We start from the raw sequence: 18,597 nt of genomic DNA on the forward strand, positions 1-18,597 counted from the left end.
TCTATTCTAATTATATAACTTTCTTCACAAACTATTGACTCGAGCAAACAAAACTCCAGTTTTCATACTAGTTCCTCGCAATAACAACACTAGACATTACCACTATAAGCATCTATTGCAACTTCTCAACTTTGTTTCATTTATATATATGGGTTTACACAGAAATTGTTAGTATAAAGTTATTTAGTGGCCAGGACTGAAGAGAGAAAATCAGTAATTGGTATTCTTACACTAAAATGTTCATGGATCACCTTAGACTGACGGGTAATGGAGCATATTCTAAATACAAATTTCTAATATGAAACATTAATAACAGATTAGATAATATATGTGTTCAGTGACAAGCCTAAAAGAAATTTAGCTCTTCAGTAATTTCCAAGTATATATTTCAGAAAGCTTAAACAACCTGCTCTTTTTTTAATATTTTGTAGGTAAAGGGTTGAATTCTACCTTATTAACAGTATAAAAAAAAAGATATGAAGACTGGTTATGAAGTACATTATCAAAAGATCAAAAGCAGCTAGTATGAAAATCCTGTGTATAATGGTACTTCAGTCTGACCTTGGGTGAATTCCCTTAAGTAAAAGGAAATGTATTTGTTGGCACAGGATAAAACATAAATAATACAATTACACGAGTTAAATATATTTTTCATTAAATGGAAAATTAACACCCTTTTATTACCCTTTACTGTCTCATGACTTACATTCTTGCACAACTGCGTTTTGTTTGGTTTTTTGTTTGCCTTTTTTTTATAGCCCAGGCCCTGCTGACGTGCACCTCAAAACTACTCCAGCCTGAGGTGTGACTAGGACCCTGCCCTTTGCGTAGTCCCCAATACGTGCATTAATGCAAACACTAAGGGCAGTTCCCTGCTCTGACCACACTGGAATCAACATCTAGCCTTCCAATGAGCTGAATGAATGGGAAGAGCCTTTTTGGCTGAGGTGCCACATTAGGCAGAGCTTTCTGGAGTTTTGTAACAGCATTTCTATAGGTGCTGAAAGTTCACTGCTGCATCTCCATCCAGAGATGCCATTATCACTGCAGAGCTGCTCACCTCATGTGCCACTTCCTCCTAACACCAGATAGATTCGTAAGTCAAATATTTCTGCCCTAAGTTCTTGAGGGGGACATGGAGGAAGCGTGAGTCTGCTGCACCTGTCGGAGAGAGGAGGCTACAGCTCTTGTACGTTTATATCAGAGAACTCTTGAAATTAAGCCATGGGTATTTCTTTTCCAAGCAGCTCAGATCATACTTGATTATATTGTAATTTTGCATATGACCCATAAAGTCCTCCAAACAGGGACTGACAGGAAAATTCTTTGAGGCAGGAATTCTTCTTTATTCTCTTTTGCAACATACAGTGCAGTGAGCAGAGGCAACCCGGCTTCGCATAAGTTTTACTGGGGTCTGTAGCCCTAATGTCAAAACATCTCTGAAAACACATAGCAAATATAGATGGCTTAAAACCATGAAAAGCCTGAGCGAAGGGAGATTTCTGGTTGAACACAATCACACATTTTTGAGTATCTGTGCTGCTGTCTAACATTGCTTTCTTTGAAGAGAATAAACATCTACAGCTCATTGTCAAAAAACAATATTGAAAAAAAATATACATCAAACCTCTGTGCAGCATTTCTTCCAAGACCTTGTTTGTGCTCCGAATCCTTCAGAGACTGTGTGATTGTGGGAATCAGGCTGGTAACTAACGTCTGATCCAAGACTGCCACTGTTTCGAGTATGCTGAAAACACGGTGATCATACACACCTGTATAGTCCTGGATAAACTGCCTGAGGGGGACACAGAGGCATTTAATACAAGGTCAAAACTAGATGCACAGAACATGCCAAGAACAACTGAAGAGACTAATCAGAAGAAACAATCTGGCTGCACGGCAATTTCCATATTGTTACAGTGAAATACTCTACATAGAATACTTTCTTTAAATGAAGCCACACTTTTGAAGGCTAATGCTAAAAATCATACACATTTATTTTTGAGCAACTTGTCGGATTCTGCTGTTGTTTCACCAGGGCTGACGTGTTCCAGAGCACTTTATTTTGTAGTGTGTCTGTCTGAATGCAAAATGAAATCATGTATTTATTATTTTAAAAAGAGAGAAAAGAAAGACCAGCAAAACCAGACAGCTAGAGTCAAGTCTACAGAAATAATGTTAGCATTTCTTATAAAGCTCCACTGGACCTTAAGTAGGGCAGACCACTGGATAGAAGTGCACCCGTTTGTCTTCCTGAGGGTTTAAGGTCTTTGAAGATCACAGATTAAATTTGACTTAGAAGTAACTCCCTAAAGATGAAACATCCCATGAAAGTGATATATCACATATACAGAGACTGGCATGCCCACAAACATCCGTTCTCATTTCAGTGAGTCTCTCTGGAGCTTTCCTCTAGGCATGACCCAATACAGCACCAATGCTTAGGTTTGCAAAACGTCTTCAGGTCATGCAGCTCTTCTACTGTATCTATGTGAGAAACAGGATTCATTTTGCAGAGGTACGGAATACGTATAATTTACGTTATAACAATCTATTATTTATTTGTCACAAAATCAAAATAGCCCATCAAAACCAAAAAGCTAAGCTTGTTGTATGAGGATTTGTTTTTGTACATACTCTTCAAATTAGACACGCACATCTTTCACAGCACCAAACACCGTCTCCATTCATGAGCAGTTTTTCCCATTACAGCAGCAACATACCTCTCTACTGTGTACCTTTCAAAAACGTTCCTAAACATACCTGCTTTCTGATGGATTCTCTCTTCTGCTTTTTTTGCTTGGGCTTTTTTGGCCAAGCTTTTTTTAAGGACATTGCCAAAAGCACCATTATTTAAATACCATAAACAAGGATAATTGGTTATTTTAAAAAAACATGTTTGCTGTCAGTTGGCTTGCAGCAGCCTCACTGCCAATTGGCATATTTTCTGCTTACCTTAATACAGAAGTCAGCTGGGTGGCACGTTCTCCTCCTGACCCTGCTTGGCAGCCTTCTACCATGTACTGTACAATGTCTGTAGATATTTTTTTAACTGCAAAAGAAAAATCACAAGATTCACACAGAGCTCTTGAACTGATCATCTGGAGAATGTCTTTCATGAAGCTTACAATTTTTAAATGAGAAAAAAAATGTTTTTATCTTACTTTGATGAAAGAGAAATGACCATGAGAGCAGTTAGTTAGATTGGCTATAAAGGACAGAATGAATCACAGATTTATGCAAGTCTTATTTTCACCACCATTATCCTTTAAACATACAGATTTTTAAGTACACTATGGTCTCTTTAAGTCAAAACAAAAAGACACACACTTGGTGGAAAGAGAGGTTTCATTTAAATCTAACTTCTGTTACTATCATTTAATCACTCCTATTTGAATTAAAGAAAAGCAGTCATAGCATTATATCCTGCCCAAAGCTAGATCTACTCCTTACTTTACTTTCAATGGTGGGCATTGTTCTGAATTCCATCCACCTCTTTTTTTAGAAGGGGGAAAAAATCCACAAAACCCCACTGTTTTCTTCCCCTTAATTGTTTCCAAATAAATGTTCAAGTTGCAAGATGCAGCTCTTCCTTTATAAAAGATGGAACTGGGCTGCAAGGACTTTTCTACAAGGGTGTGGTGGAGGCCCGTCTAGGCAGGCAGTGAGCTGGTGGCCTCAGCAACTCTAGACATTTAGCTCACTCCAGAGCACATTGCAAAGCAGGAACTTTCGGCTTCAGGCAGATATGGCTCTGATGGCAAAAGGGAGAAAAAAGTTATGTGATGATTCAGCTAATTTCCAAAGTCCTTGCAACTTTTATAGTCCAGAATGAAAAAGTACTTTATTAAACAAAATTCCCAGAAGTCAGAGGTGAATCCTCATTTTGCTTAATGTCTCTCCTGGCAGCAAATGGAAATTTTGAGCTTATGCACACACGTACATTCATTATGCAACTGTGCAGTGAACAGAGTGCTTCATTTTTTAAGAAGCTAAAAATAAAGAAGTTCTCACTACCAAACAAATCATGCTAAAAGAAGAAAGACTACTCAAAGATGCCTTCAGAGAGAATAGTGCTACTTTTAAACCATTTCTAATGCCTCCATGGAAAGAACATACATTAGTCTTACTTGCTCTCAAACCTTTAGGTACAAGAAGACTTCCACAGTTACCAAGTCTGGGAGAAATGACATGGGAAGGATGGGGAGATAGGAAAGGCTCTTCACATTCCAAAGAAGTTGATCATTAGTTCATCAGAGTGAAATGAGGCAGGACTTCTGCCTTCCAGAGATACAAGACCAGACCAGTTAAGGAAAAAAATAAAGCTTACCCAGTTTATCTGGCCAAAGTATCTCACTCAATTTAAGAATCTTAAATATTGGGATAAAAGATGCTCAGCAGTAGAAAAATCTTAACAGCTATGCAGAGATTATTTAAACCAAACATGCAGCTCACCTTGTAGCTCATTAACCAATACCAAGCATTTCAACACAGCTGGGAGAACTAAGTCAATGTCACATAGTTCAACACTCTGGGTTCTCTGAAGTACTTCAAGAATGAAAGCAAGAACTGAGGCCAAGCGAGGAGGTGGAGCGTTACCTTTGAACTGCATGTAGTTGTCACTGGGAGGACAAAGCAAAATAAAACAGAACCTATAATTTGAGTATTTTCCATTCAATGCAAGCACCATAAAATAACTGTGATATTTCAGCAGGAGCCCTATTGCAGATTTCTATCTTTATCTAGGCTCAACTAATGGCTTCTATATGTCTTAGTCTTAGCAAAAACTCCCAGTTTCTCAGAGGACCGTGATGCCTTCTGGCTGTTGTGTTGAGGGAAGTGAGAAATAGCAGCTATCATAATTATAGTTACAAAGCCAAGTGTGACTATGGAAGTTCAAATATAAAGGCAGCTTCATAAAATAACTGAAAAAAATGGAGGAGCCTAGATTCTAAGAATCTAAACCAACACCCAAAATACAACTGTTGTTCAATTACTTTATTTAACTTTATGTGCCTTTGTCAATTCATAATCCAACTAGTTTCAGCCTCCTTGTTGTGGGAAGGGATGAGTTTAAGTTCAAGTTTACTTTGAAGCATTCAGGACAGAAAAGTGCTGGTAAAAAGAACTCAAAATTTATTTATCAGTTAGCAAGAACACTCTCAAAACCTGCAAAATAACATTTTAGATATTTAATACTAGGTACCATTTGCTACCGAACCAAGGCATGAATGTTTACTGAGCAACACCTTAATTAAAAACCACCATGCTTGTTAAAAATTTACTAAGGTGTGCTTCTACAGCTTTCAAATGAAACCTGACATTCAGAGATCCAAGTATTTCATTGCACTGCTTCAGAATGCTGGTATAACTTGGCAAGTGAAAGCTGCAATGCTTTACTTCCATATTCTTTTTACTGTGTGGTTTTACTTTAATATTAGCAACTCTGAAATCTTCTATCCTATTAATTTACAATGAAAATTTCACACTAATTTTATTTTTAGGTGCTCTTCTACTAAAGCGATTCTCTGACTGGGATAATACACCCCTGACCATGTATGTGCAGCAGCAAGATATTCACTTGCTTTCATGCATCGAAAGAGCCAGAGAACTCTGTATATATTTATGTACCGACCTAGTGACTGCCTCCTGACAACCCAACAGTTTGTGTATTGGACTGCTGCTCAGTTCCAAGATATTCTTCCCAGATCATTACAAACGTTTCATGTCTTATGAGTCACCAAGTGCCACTACACTTGAGAACTTTCTTTCCACTATCAATCTTAAAATTCATACATACGTTCACACATATTAATAAAATTAACTTTATTCATATGACAAGGCCTGAGTATTCATAAGTTAAAAACATGTCAGAGCTAAGATTGTGAAATCTCAATTCACTCCCTTAATATGAAATCATATAGGCTTTACTTACAGGATTGCCTATGATATTTACCAAAGATCAACACTGATATTCTTTTCATCAACGTGAATACACACTCTTTAACAAATAAAAAATACAATGAGCTTGGCTATAAGCAATCACCTATGTTTGAAGGGGTTTAATTCTTCTCCCAACATAGACAAAATGTGCAGATTGTTTCCCATTCTGCAGTATTTGGGATAAATGCATGGATTTATAGCTGATACTGCCATTGTGCAAGTAATGATGGCACAAGTATTGTTGTCCTCCTCCCACACCCCAAAATTTCCACTTCCCCTGGGTAGCTGGCAGACCTGTGTATACCCTGACACTTGATGAGCAGAGGCCTCCCATACACAGGTATGGCTCGTAACTATAAGCACCACAACAGTGTGACCCTGAATACAGTCTGAGACACAAACATATGATGATGTTTATTGGAGCGTAATTTTTCTAGAAAATTACTTGCTTTTCATGAGGCCCCATGCAATATTTTTCGTTATAGTCAAGGACCTCTATCCTCGATGACTAACTAGTCTCCAGATCTTCCCAACTTTACTCTCCTGCCCTATACACACTGTCCTTTCTTTGCTCCCTGCCCAGCAACACGCAGGCTCTTCCCACAGCTAAACTATCAGTTAACTGAGAAAAAAACCAGCAGCATTCCCCTTCTCACTAGCTATTTGTGAAATCTCAGAAAGGGGGGTTTCACTTCACTGGTCCTTACTTTACGACATGCAGAGTGGTCTTCCGTAGACGGAGCAGCTGGGGGGCTGTCAGGGAACTGCACAAAGCAGTTAGCATAGGATGCTGTCCAACTCCAAGCACAGTTGGAGAAGAAGAGAGAAATCGTCCAAAATACTGTTGAATAATGCTCCCAAGCAGTTGATTTAAATAGGCTCCTTGTGTTTGGGACTGACAACATATGAAGGACAGGCCCTGCAGAAGAAGATTTTTAAAAGTGAGAAATAGAATAAATTTTTAACAATGCATTTGAATAAATCTTTAACACCCATAGGCTAAATATTTGCTACACACTGCGTAAACTGCAGCACATAGAGTAAGTATTCCATGACAAATAATCATCAGTAATTTGCTGCAGATAGAATGGTCTACAGACCACCAGAGGAGAGAAAAATCTTTTACTGTACCAAATAATATACTTGGAAGATAAGCTTTGAGTCACACAAGCTTCTCTTCAAATTTGAAATAAAACCTTGGCATTTTGGAGCAGACAAAGTGTTTCTGTGCCCAAGAGCTGCTCATTTCTTTTTTGACTCTGTATGCAGTTTAGCAAAGTATATTAGTCAGGCAGAGTTTTTGAAGGGAGAGAAAGAAAGAAAGAATACCTCTACTGTTTATAAGAGTACCATATGATATTTTTGTATGAATGACAGAGCTCAAAATTGAACATTTAGAATTGTGGTGTGACAAGAAAAATTTTGCTCATAGTGTGAGCAAATTAGGGTAAATTAGGCACCGTTTATAAGGGACTTAGAGATTTTTTTTTAAAAAAATCTGTTTACAGTAAGGCTAAAACTACTGTGATTTATTCAGTATAAGCCATATTGATGCCAGAAAAATCTATAATGAAAATATAAACTCACCAGGAAGTGCCTATCTGAACACTACTCATAGTTACACAACATACACATGGTACATCTCCGAAAAAAAAGAGTATTCTTACTGGTACAGGTTTCTGTGGGAGGAAGTTAAGAGTTTCCTTCCCCTTCTTTGGATTACTGAAAGGAAGAACAAATCACCAAGGAAAAAAATAAAAGTCAGTGATCTCCTATTACAAGGGTCACAGACAGCAGCACAAACAGAAGCCTCTTGAGAATTCAGTTTTCACAATAGTTTTGTCCGACAAGAACAATGGTGTAAAAGAAGTTCAAGCACAGAGTTCCCTAGACAGCAACTTCAACAGTACTTCAAACCTCCACTAGCACTGCAATCCAGACTCTAGCTTTGGTAGGAGAGTATCTGCCTGAATACTGATGGTGAATGAATAGTTCCAAGACTTGAAGGCATAAAACGCAGAAATATCTGAAAGCTGCTTTTGTTCCCGAGCTACTGACAGAGTATTTCTGTTGGTTTTTGCACAGGAGTCTCTCCCGGCAAAAGATTATCACTTAGGACTGTCTGTATGAACACAACAGAACAATTCTATCACGAAAAAAAACCCATGCTGAGACATAGCTAAGGGTCTTCTTGGCACTTTCTTGAAATGGTGAGTTCCCACTTTTGGTTCCACAGTAAAGAAATACAGGAAAGATGGGATTTCAAGAAACGAGGTCCCTCTGAAGACTTGCTGTAGGCAGCCCACCTGAACAGACATATTTGATTAGGGTAGACCTTCTCATGCTTCTTGAGCTCCCTGGTAATTTTGGCAAGTCCCAACAATAAAAAACACATTTCTTGAACATGGGCTTTGATCAACTGCTCAGATTCTCTTCCCCTTTTGCTTACATGCAGCAATATTTTGTAAGAAAAAGCCGTTGCTGCTCTATATCAGAATTCTCAAACACATCACCTGGCAAGTAGCAAACTCAGAGAGACTGTTTTAAATGACAGATTATTTCGTTTGTAAGCTTGAGAGTTTGGTGATGCAGCAGGCTTAAAGAAGAGTTGTCTGTTCTTTCTGTAGTAAAGCTCTTACAAAAAGAGAGAAAATATTCCATAATCACATAATAGGAGTATTAAGACTCTAGACTGTTTTAACACTACAAAAAATACCCACCAGAAAACAAAACTAAAACCCAATCAAATTAACAAAACCCCACATCTGTGAGAAAGTATATTAATCTGTCTAATAATAGGGACACAAAGAACATCACAATCTTACAAAGGCTGGAGCCCCTCCCATACAAGGACAGGCTGAGAGAGTTGGGGTTGTTCAGCCTGGAGAAAAGAAGGCTCCAGGGAGACCTTATAGTGACCTTCCAGTACCTGAAGGGGCTCCAAGAAAGCTGGGGAGGGACTGTTTACAAAGGCTTGTAGTGACAGGACAAGGGACAATGGCTATAAATGGGAGAGGGGCAGATTTAGGCTAGACATATGGAAGAATTTCTTCACCATGACAGTGGTGAGGCACTGGCACAGGCTGCCCAGGGAAGCTGTGCCTGCCCCATCCCTGAGGTGTTCAAAGCCAGGTTGGATGGGGCCTTGGGCAGCCTGACCTAGTGGGAGATGTCCCTGCCCATGGCAGGGGGCTTGGAACTGGATGACCTTTAAGGTCATTTCCAACCCAAACTACTCTATGATTCTATGAATCAGGAATGAATTAAGAACATAACACTTGTGGAGATCCAACTGCGATAGTTACTAAAACTTGACAATTCTTCAAACTGAGGATCAACAGATGCTACACAGTATCAAGAAAAGAAGGAAGAAATCAGTTATTAAATAATGAGTTACTGTTCTTATGAAATAATCCAAAAGATAGTCAATAAGTGGCATAACCCCCCAAAAATATTAGAATTTGGAAACCTGAAGTAACACTGTTTCATTTTTGTACTTCTAATAGTTTCATTTGAAGATGGATCAACAAACCTAGTCTGATCTTTCATAAAAGCACTTACATTTGAGCTGAAGTAAACAGATTCTAAGTTTTTTGGGGTGCTGGATGGGAAGAGAGGTAGTCTAAAAATGAAGGAAAAGATTAAAGAAAATAACCCTAACACCCTGTCAAGAGCATTACTGTAAGATACTCTCCTTGACTCCAGAAGGAAAAAAAGGACGTAAGTTAACTAGTCATTTTTTTCTTTAGTTAATTAATGAAGATATAGAGTGTTCTCAAACCCACTATGGAGAGCTGTTAAATTTAAGCATTTAAAAACAGGGAAAGCACCTTTTTTCCTGTAACCTAATGTTTTCTTTAGAAGGGATTCTAGGTTTCCTTTTGGTGGGTCAGGCAGAGATGCTGCCTCTCAAAAAAGGCATAATTTTTAAAACCATGTAGCAATATCAAAATTCTCTCTTCAATAAGGAGGACCTTGATCATTTTTCCTAATGAAACTTACAAAATTAGCACCAAAGGCTTCCAAGATACAAATTCTTTCTTCCAGCATGACAACAGCCAGAAAAATTCCCTTCCGTTTTGTTGGGAAACAGAAAAACATCATCAAACAAAAAACCCCTTGTCTTCTACATAGTAAAATAAAACCCATGCTAAAGTCCTCAGACATGAAGGGCACATCTAGAGCATCAAAGCTCTTCAGGGAAGACTCATCAGATCTTTGACCCTGATGCTTGTACTATTCCCTAAAATTTTCCGGAGAGAAACTTTGATTTCTCTTTTAGATATGAAGGGCCATTGACTCAAAGTTGTGTTCTTTACTTTGGACTTCTCCTTTTTCTTAATGTACAACGATAACAGACCTGCACAAGGTCTGACAACGCCACATCCCAAATGGCACAAAAGGATAAAGTACCAACACAGCACAGTAGCTGCAAATCTGAGTACAATGGCAAAACATCCTAGGCAGCACAGGACAAGGATGTGATTACAAGGAAACCACATAGAACTTCTTTCTTTAAAATCCTATCAGTAATTAACAGAGATGAGAAAAACCCAACACATGCTACTGGACTGCAATTCCGGACCAGAGATCTGAAATCAATCACAGCAGATCCCTAGACAATCCCTGCAAAGCAGATGGACTCTGAAGGCCTCCCTCTTTTTCTTAACTACATTCTTTAGCCATTTGCTGAGGTATAAAAGAAAAAAAAAACAACAGGAAAAAAAAAATCCCCAAAACAAAGACATTTTAAGGGGAGCCAAGGGGCATGACAACATCTGCTCGTCATTTTAAAAAGGCAACCGATTCCTGTGTGTGTTCACTGCAGGAACCTTTTGTGGCCAGAGCTGCCTCTTTCTTCTGATTTATCCATGTATCTGTAAATCACCTGTGGAGAGCGAAGAACCGATTAGTATGGATTACTGGAACTATTCACTGCAGAAATGCCAAGCTACCTAATGATGACTTACAATATCAGTCCTGCTGTTGGAATAAATCTGCTGTTCACCAATTAATGTTGTACAATTCCTATTAAACACATACTATAATTCACAAAACATATTAATAAGCTTGCTCAAATATTGGACCACAGATGTGGCTCACAGGAGGGCTTTTAAGGTCTGATCTCTGACAAATGCTGAGCCTGCACTGGCCCATTAAAAACACTGGAAAATGTACATGCCAAGCACCACTTAAAATTAAGCTCTTTTACTACTCTTCTGCATTTAGACATAAATCAACCATGTCCATGTTTGGACAGGATTAATGCTGACAAATCAAGCAGAGTATCTTACCTTTTCCGTTATTATGCATATCATGCTTATTCCATGCAGCTACACTGTATTCTGCAAGATGTACATAAACTAATATTTCTTCCCTAAAATAAGTGCTGTTCACTGCTTCAGTTCTTTCTCATGCTACTGGTAAATGCGTACCAAAATTTCTCTAAATCATTCTCCAAAAAAATCCATCTAAGAGGAATCTCAACTGCTCTCAGCTTTCCCGTGGTAAGCCTCAGCAATCCAATATCACACAAATAAATTCAATATGTTCTTACAGTGGCAAAATATCTAAAGTTAGGTCTTGCATGCCTTGCTAGCTCATAATTAAAAGCAGCCTGATAAAATTATAAAGTGGCTGTTCGTTCATGTTCACGGTTTACTTTCTGAAGTTGATCACTCAAACAACTCTGAGAACAATTTTGATATTACATCTCAACAAGTCTTAGGCCATCAAATATCATCAAAACAGATGATGCACAGTAAAGGAAATAATATCTAGACAGTAATCTTTTAGGCAAGAAAAGAAATACTAGTTTAAAAGTTGCTAGAGCTAAGCTGTTTTGACAAGGCACCATCACTGGCCAAGTCTGAAGGAAACTTCTAGATAAATTCAATGTTTAGTGGAGAACAGACCAGTTCCCCAATAACTGCTAAAAGGCACAGCTGATTAGCCCAAACTTATATATAAACAGAAGCATAACAACTAAATACAGACAAAGACATGTAAGACAATATAGATAGCGAGATAGAGTGCACCCTCAGCAAGCTTGCAAATGACACCAAGCTCAGTCGTGCAGCTGTCACACAAGAAGGACAAGATGACATGAGGTTCCACAAGGTGGAGGGCAAGGTCCTATACCTGGGTCGGGGCAATCCGCAGTTTCAATACAGGATGGTGTTGACGTGACTGAGAGCAGCCCTGCAGAGAAGGACTTCAGGGTTCTCATTGATGAGAAGCTTGACATAAGCCAACAATACGCGCTTGCAGCCCAGAAGGCCAACTGTAGCCTAGGCTGCATCAAAAGAAGCATCATCGGCAGGGTGAGGGAGGCGATTCTGCCCCTCTATTCCTCTCTTGTGAGACCCACCTGGAGTATTGTGTCCAGTTCTGTAATCGTCAACATAAGAAGGATATGGAACTGTGGGAATGTGTCCAGAGGAGAGCTACGAAGATGATCAGTGGGCTGGAGCACCTCTGCTATAAGGACAGACTGAGAGAGTTGGGGCTGTTCAGCCTGGAGAAGAGAAGGCTCCAGGGAGACCTTATAGTAACCTTCCAATACCTGAAGGGGGCCTACAAGAAAGCTGAGGAGGGCCTGTTTACAAAGGCTTGTAGTGACAGGATGAGGGGCAATGGCTATAAATTGGAGAGGGGGTCAGATTTAGGCTAGATATAAGGAAGAATTTCTTCACCATGAGAGGCACTGGAACATCTTGCCCAGGGAAACTGTGGCTGCCCCATCCCGGGAGGTGTTCAAGGCCAGGTCGGATGGGGCCTTGGACAGCTTGATCTAGTGGGAGATGTCTCTGCTCGTTGCAGGGGGCTTGGAACTAGGTGATCTTTAAGGTCCCCTCCAACCCAAACCATTCTATGATTCTATGATATGCAACATTTAGTCTTAATTAGTACATTTGACAATAATGTGTGCTTGTGTAGAATTAAACAAAGCCTCTAGTTTTCATCTACTAAAAATAAACTTGTAGCTTTGGGGTGGTGGTGAAGGAGGGTGGGATAATCATCAGTATTGATAAATGTGAACTATGCTATGAGAAGAAACTTCCTCTGTTGTCCAAAAAGATACAACATCGACTTCTGCCCTTATAGGGTGATGAACAAATGTGATGCCTTCTCTTAGTACAGCACAGTAATAACATTGTCCTTGCTTCTAAGCCTGCTATGCAACCTGTGTGGCCAGTTGCATTGCCTTTACACAGCGTGCGTGACCGTTTGGGGAATCTTTTCCTATACAGTTCAGGAACTGTATAGGACTTCATAATACCGTTGCCTCAATGACTGTGTGAAATTAATTCCCTGCTACTAAGACTGATTTCAAATCCTTTCAAAATCCACATAAAAGGATTGAATGAGCCCCATTAGGATTAGTTGTTAAAAGCTCTGGAAAGAGGGAAGTTTTGCAAACCATTGCTTGCAAATGAAGACATTTTCTGAGGACCAAGGAGGTTTTTGGACAAAGGAGGAACAACCCACACCGAGGGAGGTGGAGAAGGAGAATTCAGGACAAGAAAAGGGAAAATTGAGATGGAGTCCGGAACTTCTGAGAAGACTGGGGGAAAAAAAAATAAAAAGACCTCCGGGTAGAAATGCTGCTCAAGGGCTTTTATGCTATGACTACAAACAAAGAATTTGCATGTGTAGGAAGATATTTTGCATGGTCTCCAAATTCCTGTTTCTTTATTTTCACGTAGCTGCCAAAGGATTAAGTTGTAAGCTACAGCATTTGCTGGGGCAGATCTACAGAACGTTTGTCTAACACTACGGTGAATTAAGGCTCCTGCACTAAAACACCACTATTCCACCTTCACAAATGAGCATCAGACATAGGGCAACCCCTCAAGCTGCATCTGATCACATACAATCAGCATTTAGTCATGGTGGGGTTCTCCTCAGAGGATGCTGTTTCTCCATCTTCCCTCACATTACATTTACATGCTTTCCTTCTCACGTAACTGCTTCATCACTTTTCTGAATACATATTTGGATTTCAGGGTGGTATTTTGTTTGTTTTGTAGGGCTAGTCAATCAGCTCACAATTTGCTAGTCACAGAATTAATAAAGCAAATCAAATGAGAATGCACACAGGATGAAAGGGCATGGGTTTAACCTTAAGTCAACTGTGAAACGATAACCTGAGAAGTCAAGAAAGTGCCTAGAATCCATTCGATCTCAAAGGAGCTCAGAAGCAGTCCTAAGAGAACGTATTGAAATATTGAAAACATTTTCATTTTTATTTGATTCTAAATCAGAATTTTTCTACTTCCCCAAATAAAGGGGAAGAAAGTATTTTGAATGAAGCAGTTTGAAGCACTTTAAAATGCTGGACCTTTGTAAACACAAACAATTAATAAAATACATTAGTTCCACATTGAAATAGGAAAATAAGCCTATTTTTTGTCTTCTTTCCTCAGAAGTCTTTGTCAAATTAAAGAATTGCTGGATTTCTAGAAACAGCACTTGCCTAAAAAGATATATTTGGTCAATAATACAATCTAGCTTAGCTGGAAAGCACATGGCCTACACAGCAGTCTGATGAAGAGTACAACAGTGAGGTCAGGAAGTCCAAGACTGACAAAGAAAATGGGAAACAAGGGGCCACAACACTTGGACTTCAAAACCAATTGGAGTGGCTTCATTTTAAAATTACATCCGTACGTGCAGGCTACGGGGAAACAGTGCTCTCCGACTAAAACACTGAATTAGAAAGCAGTCAGCCATTCTCTGTGGTAATATCAGTGTCCAGACAATCCAGCTTCTGAAAATACCTACAAAGCAGCAAAGCAAGTCATATTCTGCACAGCATTATATAATCTTATTCACTTCCCTATGACATGCCATTGATCAAAATGTAACTATTGAAAGGAATAAATCTGAGGGATGTTTACAATGTCACCAGTGCATTGTTTCACAATACAGTCCTGTAAAGTAATCAGTTAAGACTGCAATCAAAATGAAGAATAAGGTGGAACGGAAAATAGTAAGACAATAAGAACCAAGAATTTACAAGTACAACTATTTAAAATTTTATATTTAGAAAATATATTCTTTTCTCTTCCTTGCCTGCAGGTATTAGACTCTTCCTACAGCATCAAGAAACCTTAGAGTTTCAAGAGTGATAAATAAGCGCAGGGAAGAACAGGAGAAATAACAGACAAGGAGGCTTTAGTCGTGTAAGTGTAAGCAGCAGGAATTTGATTAAGCAAAACACATTCTCAAACTTTCAATTAAAATAAAAACAGTGCTATGATACACAGAGGATTGTCTCTTGTTCCTAAGAGCAATGAGAACAGTAGCTCATCTTTAATTATCTACAGTTAGTCAACTGAAGGATTATTTAAAACATTTGTTTGTGCGCTCTTGTCATCCCAACAAGTGTCTTGCTACATATTATGATTATTTTGGTCCACTGTGGTCTCACATCAGAGACCACTGTAAGCAGCAGGTTGGCTAAAAGCTACTGTTTTTACAACAATTAAAATAGCAGTTCTGGACCATACCAAAGCATAGCTGCATGTAAGGAGAACAAGTCCAGTGGAGCAGCATTTTTCTTGCCGCTTCCATATGAACAAAAATCTCCTCTTGATGCTGGTTTAAATTCAGTCAACGCTTGTTTTGATTAAGGAAAAAGAAAACATCCTCTACAATATGAACCTCTTCGTGAAGATACCTTTGTCTGCTGATAATAGAGTCCAATACTTACTTGAAGATAAAGGGGTAGACTTTCCTGAATGGCAGACAGCAAAGCCACAGGCAGCTCTTTGTCATGCTGGAGCACAGAGTGTGGCAGCAGCAAGCAATCCACGATGCGGAACAAGAGTTGCTGTGCTTTGGAAGTAGCCAGTATCGGTGCCCAGAACTTTACCAGACATCCTGTTGAAAAAGAATCAAGAAATCCCAAAGCAATTTAGTCGGGAAAAATAAATAATTTGGGAAAGCATAAAGAAGCCATTATGTTTAATTAGGTAATCCAAAAGTAGTAACAGCAACTGCTATGTCTCTGAAACTGAAAAAGGCCAGTGAAAGAGACTTAAAGTCTATTTATACAGTTCAACAAAATAAAAGTACTAAATTGATTCAATACATTACAACTACAAGTTTTTTAGGCAAGTGAAGCTGCTTTAGGAAAAGCAGAGCAACATTAAAGAAAGGGTAGTCTCCCACACCCCTGCAGAAAAATTAAACTAATCTGGAAACAAAAGACTATCACACAGCACAAGTGCACTTAAATTTGTACATTACTGTTTGTATTCATCACTTATTACAGAGAAATGCTACATTTGCCTTCCCTTCAAGTTTGTCTAACACCACTGTGGCCATATCAGCAACTACTAATAAAATGATTTAACACTAGGAAGCCATGAAGAATCTTTTAAATTTTATTTAGCGCATCTAGTTTGGCAGATCTAAAAGAATGAGAGGCAGCAAACTCCCTTAAACCAGCACACTCTCTTCAGATATTTGTGGGGTCCAGTCCACAAAGTGAGGGCCTCGGAGAACATCTCTCTTCTTCTCATCAACACATTAGTACATACTTGTGCAATGTTGAGCCAGTTTTAACATCTTGCTTTTGAGTTGCAACAAAATAGCAAAAAGGTGTTGATGTGTAAATACCCTGACTTTGAGAAACATCTTTACTGCAGGTGAAGTGCAATTTTCTTGAGAAAATAACTCTGTACTTGTGAGTGACAATACTCAAAATAGAGAATAAACAAACTAAGATTCCTATTTAGTAGTTCCAACAGACATTCCTAAGTGTATAATAAATTAGAAGCGAGAAATTTTGCTGGGTTAAAAGTACAGGAACATCCCCCCGCAATTTGTTTAAGACTTTGAAAAAAAAAAAGATCAAAAGTAGGCTGCTACGAGATATTATGAATCTATAAAAGTCATCCATTACCATCTCTAAAAACACCACAAAACAACATTAATCTTGTGGAGTGAAAGAAAACACAATGATCAATCATAGAGAAAGAGAATGATCACTTAGCAATACTTCTAATAACGTTGTCTAAGCTTTCTGTTTTGAAAGAAACATGCTCATTCCTGCTAAAAGTACTCCTTCTGTTATCACTGCTGTGATGTATGGGACAGTAGGAGACAATCTGACCACAGACTAGAGGTGTTTCGATTTGTTAAGTTTCTTGCTTTGTCCTTGTAATTTAAGAAGCCCACAGAATGTGAAGTAGTGACTGAAATATGCTTAAATACTTTCTTCTTTTAAACAATTTTTATGTTTTCTTAACTAAAAATAAAGGACAATTTCTTGCATACAACAGCGTCACTGAAGAATAATCATTTCCTATTGCAAAGAACAGAAAATACCAATCTAACAATACTTTACAAGGATGACATATATAAAAATATGCAGATCTTGCAATAGAGAAGTATTTTCCAAAACTCAAATCTCATTACATTTGACGCACCTTTTGCATCATGGTCACACACGGCTCTGTACTCCTTATAATCATGATGTGCACTGTGCATACACGCAAATCATTACCTCTGTCTTTAAGATATATAGGGTTTACCCTATTTTTAAAGGTAAATAGGTCAGATTGGCAAATTAATTCATAATAAAGAGCACTCATTTTTCCATCCTATCAATGGTTCTACATATTCATGAACAAATACTAGAATTTGAGCTTTAAAAAGCACAGAGTAAGTAAGAGAAGCAGTTAAAAGGATGTTAGCTATACATTCTTGAGCAAACCTGTCCACTGTCATAACTCCAGTAAATAATGGCGTAGGATGTCATAATATTGCTTCACTGACTTGTTATTGTTTCTGGTTTTGTTTAGGCAAAACAGATGGTTTTCAGTGGTAAAAGACATGAAAACATCCTACTGCTGAAAACACTGATTTGGATGGGTAATTATATAAAAAACCCCAAACCACAAGGACAATAGTTATCAGGATAAAAAGCAAAAGAAAAATAAATGCCCAACTTTAACATCTTGCTGACTTTGCTTTTTTAAACCATTAAGATGGACAGTAGAGAGGGGAAAAAAAGTATTAAAAATCACATTTTACTGAGTCTTTAAAACTATCTCCTAAAAAAAAAAGAGGTTGCAAAATAATTACCTATGATCCAGTATGTAAGTTGCAGACCTTCTGGAGGCCCTTTTGCCTTCAGATAAGGTTTTACATACTTTAATACATCACCTAAATACTCCAAAGTCTTTGCTACCATGGCAGATTTCTCAGGGAGTGTCTGAAGGCCACTGTAAATTCTTCCAACAGCCTGAGAAAATATAAACATTGAAACAAATATAAATGAACTTACTAAGTCTCTTACCAGGTTTGCATGAGTAATTTCTTTACATACACCAAAGTCTGATGCACAATTCCTCACACCAAAAATTGTTCCATGAAACTAACACAGAAATGTACTGCACCTTAATGAACTGAACAAGAGCATTTTTAGGGTCTTGCTTAGAAACTGACTCTTCAACACCAGCCTTGGAAAGAATCTTTTCTACTTCTGAGAGTTTAAAAATCAGTCTTGTCATTTCAGTCAGCTGCTCCATATAGGCTTTCCCTGTTTGTTACAAGAGAGCATAGCAGTAAATATATTATACAGTTACACTTTTTGATTTACTTTAGTCCCAAATTAATAAAATGAAACTTTATTTTAAA

The 18,597-nt window shown here is 38.3% G+C and overlaps 1 protein-coding gene across 5 annotated transcripts in view; it reads right to left on the reverse strand.

Annotated features, from left to right (window-relative positions):
* Window positions 1-18,597, reverse strand: part of MMS22L (MMS22 like, DNA repair protein) — a 95,043-nt gene that overhangs the window by 6,480 nt on the left and 69,966 nt on the right. For 4 of the 5 annotated variants that reach the window (XM_054060930.1, XM_054060929.1, XM_054060931.1 and 1 more), the window contains 7 exons: window positions 18,357-18,499; window positions 18,043-18,202; window positions 15,662-15,831; window positions 6,651-6,862; window positions 4,456-4,622; window positions 2,956-3,052; window positions 1,628-1,795 (listed from right to left, as the gene is read on the reverse strand). In XM_054060930.1, coding sequence (XP_053916905.1) covers window positions 1,628-1,795; window positions 2,956-3,052; window positions 4,456-4,622; window positions 6,651-6,862; window positions 15,662-15,831; window positions 18,043-18,202; window positions 18,357-18,499 — 1,117 coding nt within the window. Of the gene's footprint in view, window positions 1-1,627; window positions 1,796-2,955; window positions 3,053-4,455; window positions 4,623-6,650; window positions 6,863-7,610; window positions 7,666-15,661; window positions 15,832-18,042; window positions 18,203-18,356; window positions 18,500-18,597 lie in introns of those variants that run through there. The other variant, XR_008448932.1, reaches the window with a different exon arrangement.

Source organism: Cuculus canorus, chromosome 3 (genome assembly GCF_017976375.1).
Source record: "Cuculus canorus isolate bCucCan1 chromosome 3, bCucCan1.pri, whole genome shotgun sequence".
Lineage (NCBI taxonomy): Eukaryota > Metazoa > Chordata > Aves > Cuculiformes > Cuculidae > Cuculus > Cuculus canorus.